Raw genomic sequence first — 22,238 nt, 5'->3', positions numbered from 1 at the left:
GAACTCAAAGAAGAAATTAAAGTTAGCAAAGAAGACACAGGACACCAATTTGATGAAATAAAGAGGCCAATGCTAGACATAATAAGGAAATAGAAATAATATAGAAAAACCATTTAGAATTACTAGCAATAAAGAGCACACTTAATGAAATAAAAAACTGTTGAAAATCACACCAGTAGAATGGATAAAGAAGAGGACAGAATATCTAAGTTAGAAGACCAGGTGGCAGATCTAACACAGTCCAACAAAGAGAAAAACAAACTTATAGAAAAGTATGAGTGGGAATTACAAGATACTTGGGACACTATGAAAAGATCAAACGTAAGAATTCAGGACATAGTAGAAGGAGAAGAATTTCACTCCAAAGGCATAGTAGGTGTCTTCAGCAAAATCTTAGAAGAAAACTTCCCCCAAATTGGGAAAGAGGTGCCAATGCAGATACAGGAATCCTTTAGAACACCAGCCAAACAAAACCCGGAAAAAACCTCTCCTTGCCATATTATAATCAAACTACCAAACACACAAACCAAAGAAAAAATATTGAAAGCAGTCAGAGAGAAAAATCAAGTTACCTATAAAGGCAAGCCTATCAGGATTACAGCAGATTACTCAACACATCTCTGAACCTATGACCCTTCTGCAACAAGACTCACAGTCAAGGTCTTGTGATCAGGTGTCTGTATGATTTTGGAGGATGAAATTTGAAAGCTTATTTTCTACCTTCCATGCAGAAAGTATCTTCCACCTGTAATCTGAAAGCTCTTGGGGGTTGAGGGGAGGCTGGCGAAGCCAAAAGAATGAACGTAACTGTGTAATATGGAAAAGCTGTTACTTTTGTGGATTTTCCTACGCAACTAACTTACCTTGTCAAGACTTATATATTTATAGTATCACAAGAAAAATGGCCAAGCCATTAAAGCCTTGTTATTAAATCTTGACTGTGATTTGGTTTCCTGAAGGCTTCTTTAGGGTAGACAGTTGTTGCAGTCCGGTTCGCATTGCTGTTAGAAATCACCCAACCAAGAGCAGCTTCTGGGAAAAAGAGATTTATTTTGGCTTCCAGGCTCGAGCGGAAGCTCCACGATGGCAGGGGAAAACGATGGCATGAGCAGAGGGTGGACATCACTCCCTGGCCAACATAAGGTGGACTACAGCAACAGGAGGGTGTGCCAAACACTGGCATGGGGAAACTGGCTATAAAGCCCATAAGCCCACCCCCAACAATACACTCCCTCCAGGAGGCCTTAATTCCCAAATATCCATCAGCTGGGAACCTAGCATTCACAACACCTAAGTTTATGGGGGACACCTGAATCAAACCACCACATTCCGCCCCTGGCCCCCATAAACTGATATCCATACATGATGTAAAATACAATGCTTTCAGTCTGACTTTAAAAGTCCCCATAGTTTTTATCAATCTCATTGATGTTCATACATCCCCATAGTTCAAGATCTTTTAACTGAGCCATAATACCAAAATATAACCTCAAAAAACCCATAATGGCACAGAATAAATACTCACACTGCAATAGATGGCATTGGGCATAGCAAACAAACATTCAACCAATACAAGATTTAAAACAACCAGGACAAATATCAAACTGTAGCTTCAAGTCCAGCAACTCTAACCAGTGACAAATCTCCAAGTCTGATAATTCTAACCAGCAACAAGTCTCTGGCATTCCAATTCCACCCCTCCAGCTAGGCTACTCACAGTCCTGGAAAACTTCATCGGGGCCGGCAGCTCCTTGGCAGCCATCTCATGGTCCCGGCATCTCCACTGGGTCTCCACTGCAAGCCACGGTTCATCCTCATGGCCCCATGTGGTCTCCATGCAGGCAACCAGCAAACCTGCTTCACACTGCCCATGGCCATTTCTAAAACACAAGACCGTGTTGCAAACTCAATGACCCTCTTTCCAGCATTTCTTATACTCCACGATACCAGGTAGGTGCCAATTTGTTAATCCAAGGGGGAATAAAGCAGACTTTGAAGAATAGGACACTCCTTCAGCACTCAGGCCCCTTCAAAAGAGTTGACATTCTTCTTGTTGCCCCAGCGCAGGTCAGCTAGCCCAGTCTCAAAGGTTGTAATCTCTCAGTTGCAGCTGAACGGGCAAGAGTTCACCCAAAGATTTTTCTTTCTGTGCCATATCCCTCTGCTCACACCAGTTCATTTCTACGCAAAGCAACCCTGCACAACTTCTCAGGACACGGGCACAAGAGCAAGCTTCTCACACAAACTGCTAGCCCAGTCCAGGCAAAGCTCTTTCTCACCCTCATAAGCCAAACCTCACAGTCCATAGTTCTTACTGCCTTCAGGTCTTTCAGCTCTGACCAGGATAGACCATCAAGCTGTACTTACAGCACTGCAAGGCATCTCTTAGGCCAAGGTTTCAACGCCTTCCACATTCCTCTTGAAAATCAGCTACAAAAGGCTGAAGCCACATAGTCAGGTGTCTAGCAGCAACCCCACTTCTGGTACCACTTTACTGTTGCAGTCCGGTTCGCATTGCTGTTAGAAATCACCCAACCAAGAGCAGCTTCTGGGAAAAAGAGATTTATTTTGGCTTCCAGGCTCGAGGGGAAGCTTCACGATGGCAGGGGAAAACGATGGCATGAGCAGAGGGTGGACATCACCCCCTGGCCAATATAAGATGGACCACAGCAACAGGAGGGTGTGCCAAACACTGGCATGGGGAAACTGGCTATAAAGCCCATAAGCCCACCCCCAACAATACACTCCCTCCAGGAGGCCTTAATTCCCAAATATCCATCAGCTGGGAACCTAGCATTCACAACACCTAAGTTTATGGGGGACATCTGAATCAAACCACCACAACAGTACATTATTTGGCATTACTTAATAGTCAACTTAACATAGCATGGATTATAACCCAAAGCAAGTAAGACAATTGCCCAAGAAAACATACTGGATTTTTTTCGCAAGGAGTTCGGAAGTTGTATGATTCATAGTCCTTGCTTCTCCATAGCATCTCTGTGTTTGGATTGTCAGTGTTTGGTTTATAGCAAGTACTAATTAAAACTTTAAATTTAAAAAAAAAATAGAATACTTGAAAGAATCCTCCATACTGAAGAAAAAGAAAAGCACACATATAAGGAACCAGGACAAAGCAAACAATACTCAAATACTATAACACAAGACAGCAAAGGTAAAACCAGGAAAACTACAAAAAAAAAATGGAAAAATGAATACACACCTTTCAATAATATCTCTTAATATCAACGGGCACAATTGGCCCCAACCAAAAGACATAGGTTTTCAGACTGGGTTAAAAAGCAAGATCCTTCAATTTGTTGCCTCCAAGAAACCCACCTTTCTACAAAGGATGGACACTATCTTAGGGTGAAAGGTTGGAAAACAGTGTTTCAAGCAAATGGACCTAGAAAACAAGCAGGGGTTGCTATCCTAATATCTGATAAGGTAGACTTCAGTCCAACATTAGTTAAGAAAGATAAGGAAGGCCACTTTATGTTGATTAAAGGCACCCTCCAACAGGAGGACGTTACAATCCTAAACATATATGCACCTATCATGGGGGCACCCAAATACATCAAACAAACGCTATTAGAACTAAGGTCACAGATAACACTAAACACAGGGGTAGTGGGTGACTTCAACACCCCACTGTCATCAATTGACAGGTCATCTCAGAAAAAATAAACAAAGAGGCATCTGGACTAAATGAGGTCATAGAAGGAATGGACCTAACATATATATACAGGACATTTCATCCAATGCTGCAGAACATACATTCTATTCAGCAGCACATGGAACATTTTCTAAAAGAGACCATATATTAGGATACAAAGCAAATCTTAACAATTACAGAAAAATTGAAATAATTCCTTGCATTCTATCTGACCAGAACGGAATCAAACTACAAATCAATAGCAAGAAAGGCTACAGAGCATACACAAAATCATGGAAATTAAATAACACATTACTAAATGATGAATGGGTCAATGAAGAAATCAAGAGGGAAATCAAAAAATTCAGGGAGTCAAATGGTAATGAGAACACAACATACCAAAATCTCTGGAACACAATGAAGGCAGTCCTAAGGGGTAAATATATAGGTTTAAGTGCCAATGTTAAGAAATTTGAAAGTTCGCAAGTAAACAACTTAATGCTTCACATTAAAGCCTTGGAAAAAGAAGAACAAGGCAAACCCAAAATCAGAAGACGGGAAGAAATAATAAAGATTAATTAATGAAATAGAAACTAAAAAAACAATCCAAAGAATCAATGAAACAAAGAATTGGTTCTTTGAAAGGATAAACAAGATTGATACACTCTTAGCAAATCTGACCAAAAGGAAGAGAAGAGACACAAATTAATAAAATTAGAGATGAAAAAGGTAACATCACAACAGATGCCAGAGAAATTCAAAAAATCATAGAGAAATACTATAAAAGCATATGCCCCACAAAGTATGAAAATCTGAAAGAAATGGATGATTTCCTTGATTTATGTGACCTACCTAAATAAAATCAAGATGAGATAATCATTTAAAGAGATCTTTAACAAGCATGGAGATCCGGACAGTTACCAATAATCTCCCAACTAAAAAAAGCCCAGGCCCAGATGGTTTCACTGCTGAATTTTACCAGACCTTTAAGGAAGAGCTAAAACCATTGCTTCTTAAGCTTTTCCATAAACTAGAAAAGGAAGGAATTCTACCAAACTCTTTCTATGAAGCCAGCATCACCAGGCAATGATAGAACAAAAAAGAAAATTACAGACCAATCTCCCTCATGAACATAGATGCAAAACTTCTCAACTAAATATTGGCAAACAGAATATAAGAATATATCAGAAAGATCATTCACCCTGACCAAGTAAGCTTTATGCCAGAGATTCAGGGATGGTTCAACATACACAAATTGGTAAATGTAATACATTATATAAATGGACTGAAGGACAAAAGTCACATGATCATGTCATTAGATGCAGAGAAAGCGTTTCACAAAATCCAACATCCCTTCATGATAAAAGTCCTACAGAGACTGGGACTAGAAGGAACATATTTCAATATAATAAAGGCTATTTATGACAAGCCTACAGCCAACATATTACTAAATGGGGAAAAACTGGAAGCTTTTCCACTAAAATCAGGAATGAGACAAGGGTGTCCACTGTCCCCACTTTTATTTAGTATAGTTTTGGAAGTCTTAGCCATAGCAATAAGGTAAGAGACACACATAAAAGGGATACAAATTGGAAAGGAAGAGATCAAGTTATCATTATTTGCAGATGACATGATTCTATATATAAAGGACCTGAAGACTCTACTAGCAAACTGTTAGAGCTGATAAAAACCTACAGTCACATAGCAGGATACAAAAAATACACAGAAATCAGTAGCCTTTATATGCTAACAATAAACATAGAGGCTGAAATCAGAGAATCACTCCCATTCACAATTGCATCAAAGAAAGTAAAGTACCTTGGAATAAACCTAACGGAGGAAGTAAAGGATCTTTATAATGAAACTTTAAAACGGTTATTTGAGAAATTGTAGAAGACACTAGGAAGTGGAAAAAAATCCCTTGTTCCTGGATCGGAAGAATCAATATTGTGAAAATGGCAATCTTACCAAAAGCAATCTACACATTTAATGCAATCCCCATCAAAATTACAAAGACATTCTTCATGGAAATAGAAAAAAACATTCAAAAATTCATTTGGAATCACAAAAAACCTCGAATATCTAAAATAATATTGAGCAACAAAAGTAAGGCTGGTGGTATCACCATACCTGATTTTAACCTATACTACAGAGCCATAGTAACAAAAGCAGGTTGGTACTGGCACAGAAGCATACATGTAGATCAGTGGAACAGAATAAAGGACCCAGATGTAAGGCCCAGGTAGCTATAGCCACCTGATACTCAATAAAAATGCCAAAAATACTCATGAGAAAAGACAGCCTCTTCAAATGGTGTTGGGAAAACTGGATATGTTTCTATAGCAGGATGAAAATAGATTCTTCTCTCTCTCCATGCACAAGAATTAAGTCCAAGTGGATTAAAGACCTTAATGTCAGACCTGAAACTGAAACTGCTAGAGGAAAAAGTTGGGGAAAGCCTTCAACATATTGGTCTTGTCAAAGGCTTTCTGAATACAACCCTAGTTGCTCAGGCAATAAAACCACAGATTAACCACTGGGACCTCATGAAATTACAAAGAATTTACACTGCAAAGGAATAAAGCAAAGAGGCAACCTACAGAATGGGAAAAAATCTTCACCAGCTATATATCTGATAAAGAATTAATATCTAGAATATATAAAGAACTAAAAAAGTTAAGTAATAAGAAATCAAGCCAATCAAAAAATGGGCTATGGAGAGTGGCCTGTTGCCCTCGCCACCTGCACCGCTGCTGCCGCCTCGCCAGGACCACCACCGCCTTGGGACCGGCTGTATGTTTAGGCCTCAATCTTCAATGAGTAGATATATTCCTCAGTTCTGTGATGTTCTTGGTCACATATTTATGGAGTTTCTGACGGGCAGTGGAGATTACTGCCAGGACAGCATGACCTCTCTGCAGACAAGTGAACTGTAGAGATCCATTAGTACTCCACCAAGAAGCCCCCATAAGAGTGGTTAGCCTGGACACAGCAGTGTGGAAGTGAGATCCACAGCTTTAACAATAGCTCAGACCTGGATGGGGTTAACCTCAGTGCACTTCTTTGTATTGCCTCAGTATTACTGGGTTGAAGAGTTGCTGCTTCTTATTAGGAGGTTCATTTCATTTCCCATTTCTCTCAGCTCCATACTCAAAAGCACTGAGAAGTTCAATTGGAGTATATTGAAGTAGACTTCAGGGGTTTTTTTTTTGCTCCATTTCTGTATTCAGTTTTTTTAATTCTTTCATAACCCTATTGGGTGGTGGTTTTTTTGTTTGTTTGTTTGTTTTGGTTTTTCAAGGTAGGGTCTCACTCTGGCTCAGGCTGACCTGGAATTCACTATGTAGTCTCAGAGTGGCCTCGAACTCTCAGAGATCCTCCTACCTCTGCCTCCTGAGTGCTGGGATTGATTTTGTTTTTTAAACTAAATTAACATGGCTCGAATGAACCGCCCTGCTCCTGTGGAAGTCACATATAAGAACATTAGATTCCTTACTACAATCCAACCAATGCAACCTTAAATAAATTTTAGAGGAATTTAAGAAGTATGGAGTGACCACAATAGTAAGAGTATGTGAAGCAACTTACGACGCTGCTCTTGTGGAGAAAGAAGGCATTCGTGTTCTTGATTGGCCTTTTGATGATGGTGCACCACCTTCCAACCAGATTGTTGATGACTGGTTAAGTCTTGTAAAAATCAAGTTTCATGAAGAACCTGGTTCTTGTATTGCTGTGCATTGTGTTGCAGGACTTGGGAGAGCTCCAGTGCTTGTTGCCCTAGCATTAATTGAAGGTGGGATGAAATATGAAGGTGCAGTACAATTCATAAGACAAAAGCGGCGTGGTGCTTTCAATAGCAAGCACCTTTTGTATTTGGAGAAGTATCATCCTAAAATGCGGCTGCACTTCAAAGACTGCAATGGTCATAGAAACAACTGTTGTATCCATTAAAACTGGGGTGCCTGATGCTATTGCCTTGGATATGGAACTTCAGACAAGACCTGTTTTGTCATACATAATTAGCCAGCATTTTGGCTTGGTGAATAATTCTAATGAAGTCCATAGGAGTGTTTTCCCAGGCTGTAAGTTTGACAGAATTGCAACCTCTAAGTTTGGGTTATGATCAACTTATTTGAACACTTAGCAAAAGATTCTTGCTGGTCAGCATTTAAAATGTGATTATTACTTGCACCAATTGACCTTTCCTAAAATCATGTGGCCATGGTTGTCTTTAAATGTTCCCTGTGGCAGAATCTTGTCAGTACCTAAGACATGTAGGACAATTAGTTGCCAAAGCATTCAGCACAACATTGTACATTTTTAGTATCACACAGAACCAACGTTCAGGAGCTAAGGACACTAGACCCTGGGTGGTTCATTCCTTCAGTCATTTCAAATGTAGGGTCTATATATATAGTTTTCTACTCATTTTATGTTTACATTTCCCACATTCATACCAGTACACATCAGATTTGCTCAAGTGTTGATTTTTTTTTTTTAACCAACTCTGTTTTGGTGATTATTTTAATGTCATTCTGTCTTTTATGCTGTTACGGAAAAACCTCCATTTTGAAAATCTGCATTGTTGAAGAAGCACATGTCTTTAATGTCTCCAGACAAACAAAAAGCCTTCTAGTTAATTTAATGTTTGCACTCTGAGGTGCACATGAACAGGGAGGTCCTGAAGAAAGAATGGGAGAGAGGCAGTTCAATATCTCAGTCAGGTGTTGCCTTTGTCTTGCATAGCAGAGAATGTGCTCTTTAATTTAGTAAATGTTTATAAAGGTAGAGATACTTTGTTGTAAACAATTCTTAATCAAAATTTCTGAAATACTTAATTTTTTCCATACTTAACAAAAGTTCTTTACCGGCTTTTTTTTTGTTTGAATTATGATTTTCCTCTTTCCAAACTTGCAAAAAAGTGGGGTCTGCTAACGAACTGAGCAGACATCTAATATTATATGCCTTTTGAGCTATGTAACTTAATAATTGGATACTTGACAGTTGTTTTATTATGTAATTGATAAAATGGTGACGTTTTAATGTGAGTTCAACCATATATTTATACTGTCTAGGAATGTGTGGTTGTAGTTCTGTGGAGGGTACTTGATAGGTTGGTATTGTATATATGTAAGTAGAAGAATAGATTAATGGGGGTGAGAAGGCCCAAAGTGAGGTCAGGGGAGGAGATTGAGTAAAAGAAAGGTGGAAGGAGGGCTAATCAAAATCTTAGAGGATATAAATAAATCATATGGAATCCTCCAATTTTGGACAATGGAACACTCAGGAGCCATAGATTGTTGCCAGAAAATTTTCAGTGCCAGGACTAGGATACCTTCCAGTGAGTTGTTGGCCAGGGAGGTCCATGATGCCCCCCAAATATTATAGGCCATTGCTGAGGCCCTTGGTTTCCCACCAGGAATCGATGGTATGATCCTGTTGCTGAAAACTCCACATACTTGGGCTGTAAGGCCACTGAGAAATCCTGCTAGAACTGAGCTGATAACCTCCTCCATGTAGACCAGCTGACAGAAAGCTGGAAGAAGCCATTCTACATGTAGTTCAATGGGAGAAAGAGATACCACCAGTGAAGATACTCAACAGTGGACACTGCAAGCCTTATAATTGGCCAGCCAGGCCAAATGAGCCAACGGGTGCAATAGTGGCACATCTGTCATGGTAGAAACCAATTGCCCTCCAATTGGACTGGAGGCCTGCTCCATAGGAGGGAATACATCCCTAATACTGAAAACTTAAAACAGGGGTAGTCATGAGCCCTAGGGGTGCAACATCTCCTGATGTCGGGATAAGTGTATATACTATGCTTATCAAACTGGCCAATAAGCACTTCTCTTAATATTCATACCCTTATATTAATGCTACTCTCACTTTGGGTAGAGAATTTTCTCTTTGCAGATGGCAGTGACCTTGGGACAACTCAGAAGGTATCATGGTGCTGGAAAGAAGTGATTAGAGTACTGAGTAACATCTCGATCACACCTTCTAAGGCTCAGGGTCTAATGCAGAAGAGGTGGCAGAAAGAATGTAAGAGCCAAAGGAAGGGTAGGACTCCTTACAATATGCTCCCTCCAGACATAAAATGGCCTGAATATCCATGACCTCATAGTGCCTGATACTACCTGCACAGTACCATCATAAGAGGAGGAAAAGATCATGACATCAAAATAAAAGAGAGACTGATTGATATGGGGAAGAGATATGATGCAGAATAGAATTTCAAAGGGGGGAAGGTGGGGGACGGAGGGCATTACCATGGGATATTTTTCATAATCATGGAAAATATTTTAAAAAATTGAGAAAAAATAAGATTAAAAAATGGATCAAAGAAAAAATAAAATAAATAAATAAATAAATAAAGGGTCTTGCCAGGCATAGTGGTGCATGCTTCTAATCCCAACACTAGGGAGGCAGAGGTGGGAGGACTACTGTGAGTTCGAAGCCACCCTGGGATTACATAGTGTTGCAGTCAGGTTCGCATTGCTGGTTAAAAATCATCAACCAAGGGCTGGGGAAATGGCTTAGCAGTTAAGGCGTTTTGTTTGCCTGCGAAGCCTAAGGACCCTAGTTCTAATCTCCAGGACCCACGTAAGCCAGATGTAAATACAAGGGGTTGCATGCCTCTGGAGTTTGTTTGCAGTGGCTTGAGGCCCTGGCATATCCATTCTCTCTCTCTGCCTCTTCCTTTCTCTCTCTTCCTCAAATTAAAAAAAATAATTAAAAATTAAAAAAAAAACATCATCAACCAAGAGCAGCTTCTTGGAAAAGGAGGTTTATTTTGGCTTACAGGCTTGAGAGGAAGCTCCACGATGGCAGGGGAAAACGATGGCATGAGGAAAGGGTGGACATCACCCCTGGACAACATAAGTTGGACCGTAGCAACAGGACAGTGCCAAACATTGGCATGGGGAAACCAGCTGTAACACCCATAAGCCCATCCCCAACAATACACTCCCGCCAGGAGGCATTAATTCCCAAATCTCCATCAGCTGGGAACCTAGCATTCAGAACACCTAAGTTTATGTGGGACACCTGAAACAAACCACCACACATAGTAAACCCCCCCCCAAAAAAAATGGGGGGCTTACTATGTAGTATAGTCCAAGCTGGCTTTGAAGTTGTGATCCTTCATAGCCTCCTAGGTGCTAGCATGTGCCACCACAGCCAGCCTCCAGCTCCTTCTTAAGCCTTTCTATCTGGGACTGTGACCATTTGCAGTTTATTCAAAGTAGGTAAATCTTAGTTGAGATTGGACAGTTGCCTGAAGGGAAAGTTTTTTTTTTAATATTTTTTTGTTCATTTTTTATTTATTTATTTTTTTGAGAGTGACAGACACAGAGAGACAGAGGTAGAGAGAGAGAGAATGGGCGCGCCAGGGCTTCCAGCCACTGCAAACAAACTCCAGATGCGTGCGCCCCCTTGTGCATTTGGCTAATGTGGGACCTGGGGAACCGAGCCTCGAACCGGGGTCCTTAGGCTTCACTGGCAGGTGCTTAACCGCTAAGCCATCTCTCCAGCCCAAGTTTTTGTTTTTTTTTAATCTGAAATTTGACACCTACTCCATAGCCCTCTTTCCTCTAGAAATGTTTCTTAGAAGCCAGGTATGGTAGTGCACACGTATAATCACAGCACTGGAGAGGCTAAAGCAGGAAGGCTAGAGACCTTTCTCGAACAAAAAAACAGCTTTGTGAGTGATGAAAATATAAAATGCTGCTGGAATAAATTACTGTATTGGAATGGTAGGAATGTTATGTATGGGATAACACTGTTAGAGACTAGATGTATTTCTAAAGCAGTCTTAGAGCTTTTTGGCTATACTATGTGCTTATCAAGGAGCACATCTATCTTTTGTGTTCTTGTGAGAACATGATAACATGAAAGGACTTTCCCAGTTGAAGCATTCTTATAGTTGATGAACCATTGACACCTTTGTCTGAAAGAACTCAAAAACTGAGTTCTGGGCTGGAGAGATGGCTTAGCAGTTAAGGTGTTTGCCTGTGATGCCAAGGGACCCAGGTTCGATTCCCCAGGACCCACGTAAGCCAGATGCACAAGAGGCACATGTGTCTGGAGTTCGTTTGCAGTAGCTATAAGCCATGGTGTGCCCATTCTCTCTCTGTCTCTCTTCTCTCTCCTTGCAAATAAATAATAAAAAAAATTATTTAAAAAAAATTGAGTTCTGTAAGCACTGAAAAACCAACCAGAGAAACTTTTCTGTTATCTAATATCATTTTAATAAAGGCTCAAATATTTTAGGTTTCATTGGAGACTAGTTAATAGAGGTTATAAAGAGGAATCTATAGGTGGTAGTGCTATGTTTTCTAGTCTTTGAATTTTTAGCTGGAATTCTTTTTGGAGTAATCTCCCAAACTACTGCTGTTTGATAGAACATGTCTGTAGGCTGTATTGGCCAGGCCTAGGCTCTTAACTCACTTTTTAAGGTATGAGGAATTCAGATGTTTCTGTATGGAAATAAGAAAACATTGTTGATAAATCTACATGTTATATATATTTCCTTTCAGATTCACCAGGATATAAGACTCACCAAACATGTGCCTTTGCTCAAAAAGTCACTGGAGCTGTTAGTTTGCAGAGTCAAAGCCATGCTTGTCCTCAACAATTGTAGAGAGGCTTTCTGGCTGGGTAATCTCAAAAACCGGGATTTGCAGGTAATCCTTTGGGCCACCAATGATAAACCCCCAATCCTATGTTTGGTAAGCGCATCAGAAAGAATATAAGAGAAATCATTTAGTTATTTTCCTAAAATGACTACTTTGAGCTGTGCCTGGTCCATAATCTTAGTTCCCCCCAGGAGACTGAGACAGAAGCATTATGCATATGTTCAAGGCCTGTTTGAGCCAAGAGTGAGTTTAAAGCCAGCCCAGGCAACTTAATGAGAGTATAGCTCAATGGTAGAGTGCTTACCTAGCATGTGTAAGGACCTAGGTGCAATTACCTAGTGTAAGTTTATAGTTAGGGCATATTTGCCTATCAGCTATACCCCTTATCCCAGCATCCCAGGCAGCAAAGGTGACAAAACACTGGGCATGGTGGCACATGCCTTTAATCCCAACACTCAGGACACTGAGGTAGGAGGATCTTCTTGAGTTTGAGGCTACCCTGAGACTACGTAGTGAATTCCAGGTCAGCTAAAACCCCTCGAAAAAACAAACAAAACAAAACAAAAAGGCAAAACATGCAATTTATATATACAAGGCCTGGGGACAGGGCCAACAGATCAGTACAACCTTTTCTCCACTGCCTGAGGGGCATTTATGTATGATCCCTACTTTCAGCATATTTATAACAATGTGGCTGAATGTGGACAAACTTATTTGATTATTTGAACTTTTTCCTAAACTGGTCTGTCGTATTACTGAAATTGCTCTCTAATTTTAAGAAATGAGCATTTTAGGGTCATTCAATTGTCTCATTGGGCAATGTTTTGTGTTGCTTAAAATTCTGCTTTGAAGTTATAGCAGTTCTCACTTCAAAGTCCAGTCCTCCTGGTTCATGCTTAAACTATCTGAGTTTGATGATTTCTTATGTATAAGAGGAACAGGACAGAGGATTACTTTTCTTTCTTCAGATCAACCTTATGAGATTATGTTGCTTCCTTGAGAAAATTGAATGTCAGAGTAGTAATTTACATGAAGCCAACTTAACAATAAGCTAGTGAATCCAGGATTTGAGTCCAGATAGTTATTCAGCCTCAGCATGGCTGTTCATGGTTGGTGCTTATATGCCTTCAAATATTAGGGAAATTTTATTTTATTTTGCTTTTTTTATTTTTATTTTGTTTCTCGAGGTGGGGTCTCGCTATAGCCCAAGCTTACCTGGAATTCACTGTGTAGTTAGTCTCAGGCTGACCTCAAACTCAAAGCAATCCTCTTACCTCAGCCTCCTGAGTGCTGGGATTAAAGATGTGTGCCACCACACCCAGTAGAGAGAGAGAAAGAAGGAGAGAATGGGTAATCCAATGTGTCCAGCCGAAGCAAATGAACCACTTTATGCATCTGGCCTTATGTGGGTACTGCAGAATCAAACTCTGGTTGTTGGGCTTCATGGGCAAGCACCTTAACTGCTTCGCCATCTCTCCAGCGCTCTCCCCCTTTTTAAATTTTTTAATTTATTTATTTTTAAATTATTTTTATTTATTTATTTATTTTATTTTTTTGTTTTGTTTAGTTTTATTTATTTAGTTGAGAGCGACACAGAGAGAGAGAAAGAGGCAGAGAGAGAGAGAATGGGCGCACCAGGGCCTCTAGCCACTGTAAATGAACTCCAGACGCATGCGCCCCCTTGTGCATCTGGCTAACATGGGTCCTGGGGAATCAAGCCTCGAACCGGGGTCCTCAGGCTTCACAGGCAAGTGCTTAACCGCTAAGCCATCTCTCCAGCCCTCCCTCCTTTTTTTAAACGGTTGTATCTCACTATGTAGCCCAGGCTGATCTCAAACTTTAATTCTCCTGTCTCAGCTTCTTTTTTTTTTAAAAAATAGATTTTATTTATTTATTTGAGAGAGAGAGGGAGAGAATGGGTGCACCAGGGCCTCCAGCCACTGCATATGAACTCTAGATGTGTGTGCCCCCTTATGCATCTGGCTTACATGGGTCCTGGAGAATTGAACTGGGATCCTTTGGCTTTACAGGCAAACACCTTAACCACTAAGCCATCTCTCCAGCCCTCAGCTTCTTTAAAATATATATATATATATATATATATATATATATATATATATATATATATATATATATATATATATATATTTGAGAGAAAGAGCCAGAGAGAGAGAGAGACTGGGGGGGGGGGGGAGAATGGGCATGCCATGGCCTGTAGCTACTGCAAATGAAATCCAGACACATGTAGCACCCTGTGTATCTGATTACATGGGTACTGGGGAATCGAACCTGGACCATTAGGCTTTTACAGGCAAGGACCTTAACCGTTGAGCCATCTCTCCAGCCCCTGTCTCAGCTTTTCTTTTCTTTCCTTTTTTTTTTTTTTTTTTTAGGTAGGATTTTACTCTAGTCCAGGCTGGCCTGGAATTCACTATGTAATCTCAGGGTGGCCTCAAGGTCATGATGATCCTCCTACTTCTGCCTCCCAAGTGCTGGGATTAAAGGTGTGTACCACTACACCTCGCTTTTTTTTGGGAATTTTAGATCCATATTTAGCACTGACTGAATCACCAATATAGCCTAGGTTTGTAAAATCTAATGTGAAACTAGAAAGATAAACCTTTTGTATAAGTACATACTGGTGCCATTAGCTTCTCAGAAACCTGAATTTGAACAAGCCTTCCCTAAATACTGGTATCCATTTTGAGAGCTTGTTTGGAATTTCTAGCAGGGCAGTGCAGCTACTCGTATACCCTTGACCGAAGACCAGTGCTCCTCCATTAGGAGAAGGTTGTCCTCTTTGATGGAAAGTGCAGCTTTGATGGGGGGTGCACATGAAGTGTTGAGGGAGGAAGAAGTCATCTGCCTAGCCAGCCAGATCAGCCAAATCAACCCTGTTGATTAGTGAAGTGACATATGTCCCAGCCAGATCACCCTTACATCCTCCATTTTAAGTGGTTAGAATGCCTTCTTTTTTAAAAATAATTTTTATTCGTTTATTTGAGGGAGAGACAAGGAGACATAGAGAATGAGCATGCTAGGGCTTCCAGCCACTGCAAACGAACTACAGATGCATGCCCCACCTTGTTCATCTGGCTTATGTGGGTCCAGGGGAATTGAACCAAGGTCCTTTGGCTTTGCAGGAAAGCACCTTAACCACTAAGCCATCCCTCCAGCCTAAAATGACTTATAGTAGCTATAAAGACAGTCTTCCTTCCCCAAACCCCAGATGTGCTCATTACAACCTACTATTTGTCTTGATCCTTCTGCATTTAGGGTGAAGAAATTATGTCCCAGAATTCCCAGGAGAGCACTACAGAGGAGAGTGAGGATGGCACTGGTATGACATCCCAAGCCTCTGGGAGCAAAGCAACAGAGGTATCTGCAAAGGGCATCAGGGTGGCATTTGTGGTTGTATTTTATTAATATTCTGAGTTGGCAGAGGATGCAAAACTTTCCCTGTGTGTACTTACTATCAAACACTTGTATGTCTGTCTCCATTCCCTGCAAAAAAAGCTTCTGTGTGTATATTAATGCTTCAGAATCCATAAGAAACAATCATATAATCTTATAATTTTGAATACTCTCAAAGTGTAGCAGATGTTATAGAGTTGATAATTTCTTTCCAAGGGGTTAGAAATTGCAGCTCAGTGGTATAGCATGCACTTGTTCCTAGGTTTGATCCCCAGCACCAAAAACAAAGAAAATTTCTTTTCATCACATACCTTTCTGTTTTTTCATGTATAAAACCTTCTAGAAGGGGTAAAGGAAGAGATAGCATACTCTCTGAGTGTTAAGAAGATGAGTTAACCCATCTAACCTTGTTTTTACATACAAAAATAGAAATCTGATAGCATTTGGTGAAAGCAGAGCCTGGAGTCAGACTGCTACTATAAAGTCTTGGAGGGATGGAGGGCCTTATTTCTTTTATTCTGTTGGACAGATGCTTTTGTGAATTTCAAGAAATCTAAATAAAAATGTGTCAAATTTTGGGCTGGAGAGATGGCTTAGTGGTTAAGATGTTTGCCTGAAAAGCCAAAGGACCCTGGTTTGATTCTTAAGGACCCATGTAAGCCAGATTCACAAGCAGGTGCATGTGTCTGGAGTTTGTTTGCAATGGCTGGAGCCCTGGCACATCCATTCACTCTCTCTGCCTCTCTCTCTCTCTCTCTCTCTCTCTCTCTCTCTCTCTCTCTCAATCTCTCTCTCTCTCTTTCTCTCTCTCTCAAATAAACAAACAAACAAACAAATTTGTCAACTTTTGCTACAATTTGGTTGGGTTCTGGACACCAAGTTAGTATAGCTCTAAAACCCTATTATGAAACTTGTCTGTAATACAATTTGAATCTCACACAGAAAGGATGTCCAATATGGAAAATGTCTGCATCGTTCTCTTTTTTTAAATTTTTTTTTTTTCCCTTCAAGGTAGACTTTTCCTCTAGTCCAGGCTGACCTGGAATTCACTATGTAGTCTCAGGGTGGTCTTGAACTCATGGCAATTCTCCTACTTCTGCCTTCCGAGTACTAAGATTAAAGGTATGCGCCACCACACCCACCTTTTCTGTTTTATTTGTATAATTGGCCTCTTCTATCTTGTTCTCATAAGGAATTTGAAGTAGACAATATTCTGTACTTTCTCCTATGCAAACCTTCCCTGCTAAAGTGCAAATCAGACTTTTATGTTGAATTCCTGTTGAAATGCACCAATACTTCTAATGACTGTTTCTTTGTACACACATCTATTGTCATCTACCTCATCTATGCAGGATCTTGCTACATAGCCAGACTGGCCTTGAACTCACAATCTTCCTGCCTTAGTCATCTGAGTGCTGGATTACAGTCTGGTACCACCATATGTAGTTTCATCCTATATTGAATAATGATGTGACTTTTTTTTTTTCTGAGGTACGGTCTCACTCTAGGCTAATCTGGAACTCACTCTGTAGCCCAGCAAGATGGTCTTGAACTCACTGTGTTGCTGCTACCTCTGCTTCTCCAGTGCTGGATTTAAAGATATGTGCTACCAGGCATGGCCTAATGATGAGATTTTGTTATTGGGTCTCGTCCATGAAGAGCTGGAGAGATCTGGCTTATTTAAAAATCATGCAAGGACCAGGCATAGTGGCACATGCCTTTAATACCAGCACTTGGGAGGCAGAGGTAGGGGGATCGCTATGAGTTCAAGGCCACCCTGAGACTACATAGTGAATTCCAGGTCATCCTGAGCTAGAGTGAAACCCTACCTCGAAAAAAAAAAAAAAAAAATCATGCAAATTTGGTTCAGTATCAAAAGAAGCTCCAGGGATGGAGAGATGGCTTGGCGGTTAAGGCATTTGCCTGCAAAGCCAAAGGACCCTGGTTCAATTCCCCAGGACTCATGTAAGCTAGATGCACAAGGTGGCACATACATCTGGAGTTCATCTTCAGAGCCTGGAAGCCCTGGTGTGCCCATTCTCTCTCTCTCTCTCTCTCTCTCTCTCTCTCTCTCTCTCTCTCTCTCTCTCTCTCTTTGAGTCAAATAAATTAAAAAAAATTTTTTTTTTTTTTTAAAGAAGCTCCATCAGTGGTCTTGGCTTCTGGTTTATGATATCAAGAATAAGAGGACCCAATGGTGAGATGTGCCTATAATCTCAGCACTTGGGAGGCTTATGCAGGAGTAGAAACAGCCAGCTATAGTGGTGCATGCCTGTAATCCCAGCACTTGGGAGGTGGTGCCAGAGCATTAGAGATTAAAGGTTGTCCTCAGCTACATAGTGGGTTGGAGGCCACCCTGGTCTACATGAGACCCTGTCTTTAATCTGGAGAGATGCCAGGCATGGTGGCACACACCTTTAATCCCAACTCTTGGGAAGCAGAGGTTCAAGGCCACCCTGAGACTACATAGTGAATTCCAGGTCAGCCTGAGCTACAGCAAGACCCTACCTTTAAATCCCCCCCACCCCCCGCAAAAAAAAAAAAAAAAATGGTTAGAGAGATGGCTCCTCAGGGGTTAAAGGCACTTGATTGTAAAGTCTAACAGCCCTGGTTCAATTCCCCAGTACCCACATAAAGTCAGATGCCCAAAGTGATACTTACAATCTGGAGTTTGTTTGCAATGGCAAGAGGCCCTGGTGTGCCCATTCTCATTTTCTCTATCTCTGTTTGCAAATAAATAAAAATATTTTTTTAAAAAAATGATTTAGGCCAGGCGTGCTGGCACATGCCTTTAATCCCAGCACTTGTGAGGCAGAGATAGGAGGCTCATCGTGAGTTTGAGGCCACCCTGAGACTACATAGTGAATTCCAGGTTAGCCTGAGCTATAGCAAGACCCTCCTTCAAAAAAAACCTAAAAAGAAAAGATTTAGGGGGGTGGAGAAATAGCTTAGTGGTTAACATGCTTATCTGCCTGCCTGCCTCTCTTTCACCCTTTCTCCAATAAATAAAAATGTTTTAAAATTTTTTTAATATAAAAAAATAGGGCTGGAGAGATGGCTTAGTGGTTAAGCGCTTGCCTGTGAAGCCTAAGGACCCCGTTTCGAGGCTCAGTTCCCCAGGTCCCATGTTAGCCAGATGCACAAGGGGGCGCACGCATCTGGAGTTCGCTTGCAGAGGCTGGAAGCCCTGGCGCACCCATTCCCTCTCTCTCCCTCTATCTGTCTTTCTCTCTGTGTCTGTCGCTCTCAAATAAATAAATAAACAAAATTATCTAGGGGAGCCAGGTGTGGTGGTGCACGCTTTTAATCTTGAGTTTAAGGCCACCCCTGAGACTATGTAGTGAATTTCAGGTAAGCCTGAGCTACAGTGAGATCCTACCTTGAAACAAACAAACAAACAAAAGCAACAAAAAATTTAGGAGCTAGAGAATGGTTTAGTGGTTAAGGTGCTTGCCTATAAAGCAAAGGACTCAGTTTTGATTCCCTAGGACCCACGTAAGGCACAAGGTGGTACATGAATCTGGAATTTGCTTAAAGCAGGTGGAGGTCCTGGCACACCAGTGATTTAAAACAAACAAAATAATTTTTTTTTTCAAGGTACTGTCTTGCTCTAGCCCAGGCTCCGAGTGCTGGGATTAAAGGTGTGCACCACCACTCCTGGCTGACCTGGAATTCACTATGTCTCAGAGTGGTCTTAACCTCATGGCAATCCTCCTAGCTCTGTTTGTGCCACCACACCTGGTAAAATAAATAAATAAATACATACATACATACATACATACATACATACATAAATAAAATTTAGTGTTGGTTTATAAGCATGGAAACAGTATAGTTGTATCTGTGAGAACTGTATTGCAAGTAGCAGCCTAGGGACTGGAGAGATTGCTTGATGCTTGCTGAAGCCTAAGGACCCATGTTTGACTCTCCAGATCCCACCTAAGCCAGATGTACAAAGATGAGGAAGGGCAAGGTTGCACATACCCACTAGGTGGCTCCAGTGTCTGGAGTTTGATTTCAGTAGCTGAGGTCCTGGTGTGCCAATTCATTCTCTCTCTCAAATTAAAAAAAAATTTTTTTTAAACAAAAGAAGTGGCCTAAAGCTGTGCATGGTGGTACACGCTTTTAATCCCAGCACTCAGGAGGCAGACATAGGAAGATTGCTGGGAGTTCAAGGCCACCCAGAGACTCCAGAGTGAATTCCAGGTCAGCCTGGGCTATAGTGAGACCCTACTTTGAAAAACCAAAAGTAAAAGAAAAAAAAAAGAAGTGGCCTAAAATACATATTTGTTCTTTGCCCATAGGATGGTAAAGATGAAGCCAATGATGAAGAAGAGGATGAAGATAGTGATGAAAGTGATAACTCTGATTAGATCCCAGAGACACTGTCACCCTCTTGTCTCTGGCAACCTCTTACCATTGTGTTCAAAGTTTGAAGTCTGTTGTCTGCCTGTTTTGTCCTTCAAATATTGCTAATTGGCCTGTGGATTTCTCAGATTGTCTGACACCATCAGGATTTCAGTGTGACATAATTTGTTGGTTTGACTGGATCGTGAGTCTGGACTTTGGGAGCTAGTTTTGAACCTCCAGTTTATTCTAGAATTTAGGCTTAAGCTTTACAAATACATTCTTTTCTAAATTTTGCCTCATGTGCCTCATTCCTCTTTTCCCTCACTATTCAAGGACTAGGTGGAATTCAATTGAAGTTTTTGTTTGTTTTGTTTTGTTTTGTTGTTTTTTGAGGTAGGGTCTCACTCTAGCCCAGGCTGACCTGGAATTCACTATGTAGTCTCAGGGTGGCCTTGAATTCACAGCCATACTCCTACCTCTGCCTCCCCAAGTGCTGGGATTAAAGGCATGCGCCACAACACTCAGCTTTTTTTTTTTTTTTTTCCCTATTTGTGTGTGTGTGTGTGTGTTTCTTTTTTTTTTTTTTTTAATTTTTATTAACATTTTCCATGATTATAAAATATATCCCATGGTGATTCCCTCCCTCCCCAGCCCCTGTTTGTGGTTTTTTGATGTAGGGTTTCACTCTAGTCCAGACTGACCTGGAATTCACTATGTAATCTCAGGATGGCCTCAAACTTGCAATCCTCTTACCTCTGCCTCCCGAGTTCTGGGGTTAAAGGTGTTTGTCCCCGTGCCTGGCTTCAGTTGGAGTTTTTATAATCAAACTGATGCCAACATAGGTCTCCTGCCTAAAATCATGTCCCCTGTTATAAGGACTGTTCATTTATGATTAGAGGATCTTTGTGATCTTTCTGGAGGAGTGACTTGAACTTATCAGTGACCAAAGAAAGCCAAAAAGAATATTTTGGTTACCTTCTTAATTTTTTTTATTATTATTGTTAGGCAAAGGGAGAAAAGTACTATAAAACTTATGCTTGTTTTGAGTTTTAAATATTTGAGAGAGAGATAGAAAGAGGCAGATAGGATGGGTGTACGAGGGCAAATGAACTCCAGATACATGTGCCACCTTGTGCATCTGGCTTAAATTGGTACTGGGGAATTAAACCTTAGTCTGTAGGCTCCACACACATGCCTTAACCCCTAAGCCATCTCTCCAGCCCCTTATTCTGGTTTTATGGCCTCTTTCCACATTGCTCTGAGCCATAACTGTAATCTAGTTGTAAGAATCACAAAATTGGCCTGGAGTGATGGCTTAGCAGTTAAGCGCTTGCCTGTGAAGCCTAAGGACCCTGGTTTGAAGCTTGATTCCCCAGGACCCACATTAGCCAGATGCGCAAGGGGACACACGTGTCTGGAATTCGTTTGCAGTGGCTGGAGGCCCTAGCGTGCCCATTCTCTCTCTATGCGCCTCTTTCTCTGTCACTCTCAAATAAATAAATAAATAAATAATGAACAAAAAATTTTTTTAAATCACAAAATTGGGGCTGTAAAGATGGCTCAGCAGTTAAATGTGTTTGCTTGCAAAGCCTTCTGGCCCAGGTTCAGTTCCCACACCTCCTTCATGATCACAATGTAAAAACATAGCCCAAGCATCTGGCATTTGTGTGCAGAGCGTCTAAGAGGACTTGGCATGCATATATATGTACACACACCCATAAAATGTACACATACATCCATATGTCAGTAAATATTTTTTTGTTTGTTTGTTTGGAGGTAGGGTCTCACTCTAGCTCAGGCTGACCTGGAATTCACTATGGAGTCACTATGGAATTCACTATGGTGGCCTCAAACTCATGGCAGTCCTCCTACTTCTTTCTCCCGAGTGCTGGGATTAAAGGCGTGCGCCACCACGCCTGGCAGTAAATTTTTTTGTTGTTGTTTTTCGAGGTAGGGTCTCAATCTAACCCAGGCTGACCTGGAATTCACTATGGAGTCTCAGGGTGGCCTCGAACTCATGGCAATCCTCCTACCTCTGCCTCCCAAGTGCTGGGATTAAAGGCATGTGCCACCACGACCGGCAGTAAATTTTTTGGGGGGTATGTTTTGAGGTAGGGTCGCACTCTAACCCAGGCTGACCTGGAATTCACTATGGACCCTCAGGGTGGCCTCGAACTCAC

General features: G+C 41.0%; 1 protein-coding gene and 1 pseudogene across 1 annotated transcript in view; both read left to right on the top strand.

Annotated features, from left to right (window-relative positions):
• The window catches only part of Fancd2 (FA complementation group D2), a 174,658-nt gene extending 154,306 nt beyond the window's left edge, over positions 1-20,352 (top strand). The window contains exons 42-44 of the mRNA XM_045133802.1: positions 12,196-12,342; positions 15,571-15,672; positions 20,013-20,352. Of these exons, the coding sequence (XP_044989737.1) occupies positions 12,196-12,342; positions 15,571-15,672; positions 20,013-20,081 (318 nt within the window). The 3' untranslated portion in view covers positions 20,082-20,352. The remainder of the gene's footprint in view (positions 1-12,195; positions 12,343-15,570; positions 15,673-20,012) is intronic.
• Positions 7,072-7,606, top strand: LOC105944963 (annotated as a pseudogene).
• Positions 20,353-22,238: the final 1,886 nt, after the last annotated feature.

Source organism: Jaculus jaculus, chromosome 14, assembly GCF_020740685.1.
Source record: "Jaculus jaculus isolate mJacJac1 chromosome 14, mJacJac1.mat.Y.cur, whole genome shotgun sequence".
NCBI lineage: Eukaryota > Metazoa > Chordata > Mammalia > Rodentia > Dipodidae > Jaculus > Jaculus jaculus.
The sequence above is the reverse complement of the archived record's forward strand: the minus strand, read 5'-3'. Positions and strand labels throughout refer to the sequence as shown.